The following is an 8,692-nucleotide window of genomic DNA, read 5'->3' as shown; positions in this document are numbered from 1 at the left end:
CCAAGGTAGCCCCGCTCCCGCGCTCCTCTGCTCCGCTCTGCGAGGAGTGTTGCGAACCCTCACCAGGAATAAACTACGACGGCGGCGCCAATCGCTGACCTTTTGTTTTTTTTAACCCAAAACATCAGCAGCACTGGGCGCGCTGCAAGCCTCTCCGAGCCAGGAGGTTTGCCTTCCTCTCATCTCGCTCACTCCGCGGAGAGCCGAGCCTCTTGTCTGGGTTCCAGGGTGCGGAGATTGGAGGAGACGGCTCGCGAAGGTCTATCTGCGCACACCCGCGGCCCGTTGACCAACTCGTAAAGACGACGCAACCAGCGCTGCTCCGACTCGAGCGAGCAGGGCTCGACAGGAGGGGCCACGCGGAGGACTCGCGGGCGGGGGTTGGCGAGGGGGGGGGGGTGCGCTCCGTTAATGAATCTGAGTCTCCGCGTTCACAGAGCGCCAGAGCACGGGGTCGAGATAAGACTGCACGTCGTCGTCGTCGTCATCATCACCCAGTCTCGGGCCTCGTGTTCGTGTTGCGCGTTTGGGAAGTTCGCGTCTTGGGCGATTTCACCCGAGACGGCGGTGAGATGGGATAAGCTCTCCCGAGACCCCTCCGCGTGGGGACTGTGACTCTCACCGCCATGGGACGCGAGCCACCTCCCGTGCCGGGGCTGAGGACTTGAGCCGTCTCGAGAAGGAGGAGGAAGAGGACTCGGACGAGTGTCCTGGCTTCGTACCCGTGGCGGAGGGTGAACGGCTGAACACGGCCCTTTTCCCATCGCTCAGATTGATAACCACAACCACCATCGCCACCACCATCACCACCACCATCACCACCACCATCAATCAACAACAGCAACACAACCAGCGCCATCAGCAGCACCCGTACCACATCCGTCAGGACCAGCAGCGGCACCAGAATTGTCGGCACAACGGGCACCAACAGCATTCAGCAGCTTCGCAAGCAAACCGGCACAACAACCACCATCAAGCCACCACCATCAGCAGTAGCACTTGCAACAGTAGCAACAGCAGTATCAACATCACCATCAACAGCAGTATCAACAGCACCAGCAACACCACCATCAACAGCAGTATCAACAGCACCATCAACATCACCATCAACAGCAGTATCAACAGCACCATCAACATCACCATCAACATCACCATCAACAGCATCAGCAGCAGCGGTGGCGACGGCGCGCAGGGCGGTGCCGAGCCATGCTGTACTCCATGCTGTACTCCACCATGTGGTACTCCACCATGCTGTACTCCACCATGCTGTACTCCACCATGCTGTACTCCACCACCGCGCAATGCGTCAACTGCACCCCCCCGGGAGCGGCGTCCACGGAGTCCGCCGCGAGCACGCCGGGGCACCCGGGCACGGGGGGCGCGTCGCTCACGGGCGACGCGCCCGGCTCCCTGGGCCTGCAGCCCCTGCTGCGCGTCCGCACCGATCTCTGGAGGGTGGCGCTGCAGCTGCTCATGGTCGTCATGTGTCTGGCGGCTGTCGCAGGTTGGTGTCAGACCACCACCTCCACCTCCACCACCTCCTACTCCTCCTGCCACCACCTGAATCATCATCACCATCACCAGCATCATCACCATCAGCGTCATCTGCCTCTTGAGTGTACAAATACGTGGCTTGTCGGGCACTTTGGAAAATAACCTCGTTCAAGCGAAATGTTTTCAATGAACCATCTGACCGATGATTTGGGTGCACTTTGTAAGAGAACTTTGGGTGGACTCTGGTAAAAATACTACCAGCCTGACCCTTTAGGCACACTTTGTAAAAGAGCACCTTTGAAAGCGCTTTCTGAAAGAGCCATCTGTCCGGCTAGTTGAGAACACTTTGTGTCAATGACCCTCCTGACCTATCGTTTGGGTGCACTCTGTAAAAGAGATATCTGCCAGACCTTTTTGGCAGTACAATGAAATAGAGCCGCCTACCGTGCCAACTGGGTACACTTGGGAAATGAACACCAGTCCAATCCTTTTGAGTGTCATTTCTAAAGGTGCCACCCTCTCTCTGAGACTCGCAGTACACTTGGTGCATGGATCAGCATGCCCTCCTTTTGGGTGCACCTTGAAAAAGGGTCACGTGGAGTGCACTTTGTGAATTCTCCGCCTGCTCGCTCGCCCCTCCGCAGGCAACCTGCTCGTCGTGGTGATCATCGCCGTCACCAAGCAGTTCCACTCGGTCACCTCGATCTTCCTCGTCAACCTGGCCGTGAGCGACTTCTTGGTGGGCGTGGGGGTGATGCCGTTCGTGGCCATGTCCGTCGTCTACGACGGCTGGGTTCTACAGCAGGTGCGCGGGTCTCCCTCGTCCCACACAATTCACTCGCAACCATCGCGCAGTCTCAGCACGTGGTCGCCGTCGTCTTCAGCAGCAGCAGCAGCAGCGTCCATCGGATGATCTATTCAAAGATGCGCGTCCTTCATTCTGATTTTAACTCCACAAGTCACCGAGCGAGGTGTTTGAATCTCCTTGTTCCGCGCAAGGACAGCTGCCCCAATGGGGGAGGAGGGGTGGGGTGGTGTCTGCGTTTGGTGACGTTTCGTTGTCCGACGGCGCAATAATATGGACGCACGTTTCGTGCACAACCAACTTACTCATAAATGTGGGATTCCATTCATTCGCTCCTTCATTCTTGAAGCACTCGGCAATTCATCATCTTGGGAAGATGATTCCAGGAAAATGATTCATATTGGGAAGATGTTTCGTGCACGTTTTATCAGTGCCTCGTTATTAATTGCCCACGTGGTGTCAGCAGATACTCTAGAGCAGTGGTTCTTAACCCTGACTGCAGCCTGCAACCCTTTTGGTTCCCGAAAGGGCATCTCGCACCCCCTGGGGGTGCGTGCACCCCAGGTTAAGAAGAAGAACCACTGCTCCAGAGCCAGGAGGCCGACTATCGCCACGGAAGGAGTAGTGACGCTGCGATTAGCGCACTGCGCTATGAACCCGGTGCAACGGGCAGCAACAAGTGGCGAGTGAAATCTAAGCCGATGTTGCTCCACCCCCACCCCTTCCCCACCCTTCACCAACCCTGACTGACCAGCGTGGCGAAGTATGGTCAAACAACACCCGGGACCGCCACGGCTTAGGATGGGGCGCCTTGGAGTAGTCGATTGACCGGAGATAGGACGGCTGCAACGTAGTCGCGTTACATTGACTGGCAGTCGGCGGTCCGATCGAAGCGAACGCAGTCAAGGAGGGTACAAACAAACGCACGTTTAATACTCGAGGTGCATGATCGTGGTGAATGGTGTAGTGCCTCAGGTGGCTGCGGGGATCGCGTGACTCGAATGCATGCAAGGGGTGCGAATGTAAAAAAATTAACTAGATTCTTGCACAAGCGATGCGCGATGCATTGTGAGTTTATCACTCGATATTCATCGATTAATCGATGCACGTCTTAAGTTAAACCCCTGCAGCCCCCATTTGTAAACTCAATGGAACCCCACCCCCGCACCCCCCTTTTAACCTTCACGTTTACCCCCTGAGCCCCCCCCCCCACGCCAACCCTCCACCCCCACGTTAACCCCCCCCCCCCACGTTCACCCTCCACCCCCGCGTTAACCCCCCTCCCCCACGTTCACCCTCCACCCCCACCACAACATCTGAACCCACTCCCCTCCACGCGTCATACCCCCCTCCACCCCGCCACCCCAACCCCGCTCCACGTGTCCACAGCCCCTGCCCCCTTGGCGCCTGACCCCCTTGCACCCCGCGTGCCGTGCGCCACAGGGGCTGTGCCTCTACGTGGGCTACACCTGCACCCTCTACTGCACCGCCTCGGTGCTCACGCTCGCAGCGATCGCCCTCGACCGCTACCGCGCGATCATCGACTGCTTCAACTACAGCTCGCAGGCCAACGTGCGGAGAACCGTGGGCACCGTGGGATGGATCTGGGTGCAGGCCGCCTTGTCCAGTAGCCCGCCCGCCCTCGGCTGGGGCCGCTTCGCCTACAGCTCGTGGGCGTTCCGATGCGCCGTGGACAGCGCCAGCAGCCCCGGCTACACGGTGTTCGCGGCCGCCTGCTCCTTCGCGCTGCCCGCCTGCGTCATGATCTTCTGCTACGTGCGCATTGTGCAGGTGCGTTGGGGCACGGCGGGGGTGGTAGTGGTGGTGGGGGGGGTTGGGTGATGGAGGAGGAGGGAGGAGAAGGGGGAGCGAGGAGGAGGGAAGAGGTAGAAGCAGCAGGAGGGAGGAGGAGGGGTGATGATGATGGATGAGGGGAGATTGAGCGGGACTCGGCGCGCATGCGAGAGGCTACGAGTTTGGCACGCGGTGTCAAGGGTTGGTCACGGAAATCGCGAATTTGAATGAAGTCTTACGAGAAATCTTTGGCGGTATGGGGCTGTCACGTGGTTTACGGGAATGGTTAATGTTTACATTTTTTACATTTTAAATTTAAAATTAATCTACATTTTTTTTTAGTGCGTGACACCGCTCCACTTTCTTCTTGGTTCTTTCGGTAAAGTCACGTAGAAGGGAAATAATAAAATAATAAAAATAAAACATAATTAAATACAACTCTCACGATGTTTCGGCCACAACGCAAGCAGCCGTCCTCAGGTGAAGAACAGGGCTGTCGGAAAGACAGCGTCTGGCCGAAACGTCGTGAGAATTGTATTTTATTATGTTTTATTATTATTTTATTTTTTTTCCCTTCTACGTGACTTTACCGAAAGAACCAAGAAGATGAATCCCTGCAGTCACGAAATCTTTAAATAGAAATGTAACCGCTCCACCTTATTCAGCGACCTTTCCGTAAATTCTTCGGTTTTTTGCCCCTCGCCTCGGCCATGGATTTTATAAAACATAGCAAACTCCTCGCCTTGTCCACCTGTACCAGACCCCTCGCCTTGTGCACGGTGTCCAGGGTGGGGGGGGCTCGGTGCGGGGGGTCAAGAGATTCCCCGCCCAAAAAATGAGGACCGCGCGACTCACTTCTAGATGTTGGGTGGCTCAACACTTTTGGAAAATAGCAGACGTGATTTTTCCCCCCAATTTCCCTATGTTTACCCAACATTCACAGCTCAAATTACGTCTCTGCGCGCTGCACGCGCCTGATGATTGTTAAACACGTACCACGTGGCGCGCGTGGGATGGAGGTCTTGCGTGCGGGCGTGTGTGTCCCACGTGACGTCGGCTGACATTACCGACGACGACATCGATGGCGAGGCGACTAGAACGATAATCGCAATGATGATGATGAGCCATGAAGACGTTGGTGATTATATCAATAATAACAATTAGAAAAAAGACGTGACGATGGAGACGATATCATATGATGATGATTGTGCTGTTGATGACCATGACAATGGCTATAATGCTGCTACTGCTGATGATGATGATAATGCCGCTGACGACGCCGACGACGATGATGTTGATGATTCGCATCACTGCAGGTGGCTCGTGACCACGCGCGCAGGATCCACGACATCGAGACGCAGCTGCAGCGCAACGGCAAGAAGAAGAGCGACGAGTGCGAGAAGGAAGAACAGACGCGCAGGAAGAGGAGGACCAAGCACAAGCACAAGAAGAATAAGAAGGTGGTGGTGGTGCAGCAGGAGGTGCAGGAGGAGGCGTTGCGTGGATCCGCGCAGCCCATCGCCGGCATCCCCACCACCAACTCCCTCCCCGGAGAACATTTCTCCGGCACGGCCGCGAACCTCAGCGTGCCCTCCTTCTCATCGACCGGCTACAACTCCTCCTCCACCACCTCCTCCTCCTCGTCATCCGCCTCGTCCTCGTTCGAGCACCCGGCGGCTCGCGTGTTCGCGGAGCCGCACTCGGAGGAGACCCCCAGCGGCTCGGAGCCGGCGACTCGCGCGAGGAGCCGGCGCCACGACCTCTTCGCGCGCTACAACGCGCCGGGCCGCGAGCACCACGGCGCCTTCCGACTCTTCCTCGTCATCTTCGCCTTCTTCTGCTGCTGGCTGCCCTACGAGGTGGTGAGCCTGGCGCTGGCGGTGCGCCCCGCGGCGGGCGTCCCCTACACGGTGCTGACCCTCGCCTCGTGGCTCGCGCTGCTCAACTCGGCCGTGAACCCGCTGCTCTACGCGCTGCTCAGCAAGAGGTTCCGCAAGGCGCTGGGCAGCCTGCGGCAGCGCCTCGCGGCCAGGCTGAGCCTCGTAGTGGGCGCAGACCGCGTCCACTCGTCGCCGTTTGCGCTGAGCAACGCGACCAACAACCATCAGCAGCAGCAGCGTGAACTTTCGCAGCAGCAGAAGCAGCATCACGTGCACCATCAGCAGACTTTTCAGCAGCTGAGCTTACAGCATCATCATCATCATAACAACAATCATCAGCTTCAACAGGATGAGCATCATGCTTTTGATCTGCGCGATCATCATCTCAATAATCATCATAATCACGATCATCTTCAGCAGTTGCAGCAGCAGCAGCAGGCGAACAAGGGCTGCTGCAGGAGGCAGAGCGGGAACGGCAACGGGGCCGGTGCCGTCCCAATGTCCGTGCTCTCGGAGGCCGCGGGGGAGCTGAGGTGCGGCCCTCACGGCCGCTCCTACTCCCTCTTCTCCATTGCGTCTCTCGCCGACACGGGCACCGCCACGCCGGGCATCTCTCCCATCTTCCACCAACTGGACCCCCCAGCGCACCAGCTGCGCTTCTCTGGGCTGCAGCAAGAGGCGCAGCTGCTTCGTGCCTCCGCCGTGGGGCCACGCGGGTGCGAGCACTCGAACGAAGTGTTGCTCAATCCTCTGGAGCTCGAGACGTGCCTGGAGGAGCAGCAGCAGCAGCACGTGACGCTGGAGGTGCCAGTGCTGCCTTTTCAGCCCCTGACTAATGCACAGCAGCAGCTAGAGCACAGGACGGCGGACGAGGAAGCCACCATCGCCACAACTCCCTCCTCGACCTCTTCCTCGCCTTGCGCAGGCTCCACCTTTACGTTTGGGAAGATCACGGTGGAGGTCGATGACTGTGAAACGCGACATTAGCAGATTCTTCATATCGCACTGTTTCAGATTTGTTTTTTGTTGTTCGGCGTAAGTGTCTCCCTGTTCAAAGTGAGCACTGGGCAGTTGCTCAATCTGCCTTACGGACACAAGGCCGGTGGCCGAGACGTCCCTACGGCGAATAGACCGGACGGTCGTCAATTCAACCGCCGTTGTTGGCTTCCAATACAGTTGTACTTATTTTAGCGACCGCGAAGGCTTGGAAGGATTGATTGGACCACCTCGACGGGGATGCGAACTCGGTTCCGTTCAAAGTCGCGGCCCCTTTGTAGCAGCGATAGGCGGTGAGCGCTTACATGGATTAAAATAAGACGCGTATTCTCACGATACATGCGTGGAATCGCGCGCGTAAGAATCAAATGTCGAACGATTGATTCAAACCTTCGTGATACCACCAGCGTGCATCGAGGGGTTCGCGTTACGGATCGATCATTTACAATGATTGGTGCTGACTAAATAGAGATCGCAAAGGCGCCGAACGGTACTGACGGGCACGGTGCAGTAGAGGCAGAGGAGCGTACGTGCGTTGAACTTCTTTCGCACCGTACGTAGCCAACCGCGCCAATCGTAGGCGCGGTTCGGACGGGGCGGGCGATACAGACGGCGAGACGGCAGCTACAGACAGACGCAGGCAGTGGACACTGGTCGGTGCAGTCGGAGTCACGAACAAGGCACGGACATCGATTGTATTCTTGAATCAAAACCTTCACCACGAACCGAGACCGTGGTTCGCGGTAAGGGAGGGGGCTGTGGGGGGTGTGGAGGGTGTGGGGGCTCTGGGGGCTGGGGGGGCTGTGTGGGGGGCTGTGTGGGGTGTGTGTGTGTGGTTTGTGTGTGTGTGTTGTGTGTGTGTGGTGTGTGTGTGGTGTGTGTGTGTGGTGTGTGTGTTGTGTGTGTGTTGTGGTGTGTGTGTGGTGTGTGTGTGTTGTGTGTGTGGTGTGTGTGTGTGGTGTGTGTGTGTTGTGTGTGTGGTGTGTGTGTGGTGTGTGTGTGTGTTTTGTGTGTGTTGCGTGTGTGTTGTGTGTGGATGTCAGCAGTGTGTTGTGTGTGTTGTGTGTGTGTGTGTTGTGTGTGTGCTGTATGTGTGTTGTGTGTGTGTGGTGCGTGTGTGTTGTGAATGTGTGTTGCGTTTGTGTGCTGTGTGTGTGTGTTGGTGTTGTGTGTGTTGCGTGTGTGTGCTGCGTGTGTGTTGTGTGTGTGTTGTGTGTGTGTGTGCTGCGTGTGTGTGCTGCGTGTGTGTGCTGCGTGTGTGTTGTGTGTGTGTTGTGTGTGTGTGCTGCGTGTGTGTGCTGCGTGTGTGTTGTGTGTGTGTTGTGTGTGTGTGCTGCGTGTGTGTGCTGTGTGTGTGTTGTGTGTGTGTGTTGCGTGTGTGTGCTGCGTGTGTTGTGTGTGTGTTGCGTGTGTGTGCTGCGTGTGTGGTGCGTGTGTGTTGTGTGTGTGTTGTGTGTGTGTGCTGCGTGTGTGTTGTGAATGTGTGCTGCGTGTGTGTGCTGCGTGTGTGTTGTGAATGTGTGCTGCGTGTGGACGCGACGCGGACGAGGCTTGTCGAGCAGGGACACAGCGGAGAGGCTCACAGCCGCCTCGGCGTGTGCCGCAGTTCGCCCCCGGGGCCCCGAGCTCTCCTCTCTCGAGCTGCCCGCCCGACACGTGGGGAGGACCCCCCACGGGGCCCGCGTGGCGAGCTCGACACCGGCCCCGTCAGAGTTTTGGCTGC

General features: G+C 57.5%; 1 protein-coding gene across 1 annotated transcript; it reads left to right on the top strand.

The window, feature by feature from the left end:
• Window positions 1-1,206: 1,206 nt before the first annotated feature.
• On the top strand, window positions 1,207-7,693 carry LOC144720156 (octopamine receptor-like). Its single transcript, XM_078596663.1, has 4 exons — window positions 1,207-1,504; window positions 2,139-2,299; window positions 3,743-4,090; window positions 5,410-7,693. The coding sequence occupies exons 1-4, from the start codon at window positions 1,207-1,209 to the stop codon at window positions 6,958-6,960; spliced, it is 2,358 nt and encodes a 785-aa protein (XP_078452789.1). The 3' UTR covers window positions 6,961-7,693.
• Window positions 7,694-8,692: the final 999 nt, after the last annotated feature.

This window comes from Lampetra planeri, chromosome 7 (assembly GCF_965212315.1).
Source record: "Lampetra planeri chromosome 7, kcLamPlan1.2.h2, whole genome shotgun sequence".
NCBI lineage: Eukaryota > Metazoa > Chordata > Hyperoartia > Petromyzontiformes > Petromyzontidae > Lampetra > Lampetra planeri.
Note: the sequence above shows the minus strand (reverse complement) of the source record. Positions and strands in the feature narration are given on the sequence as shown.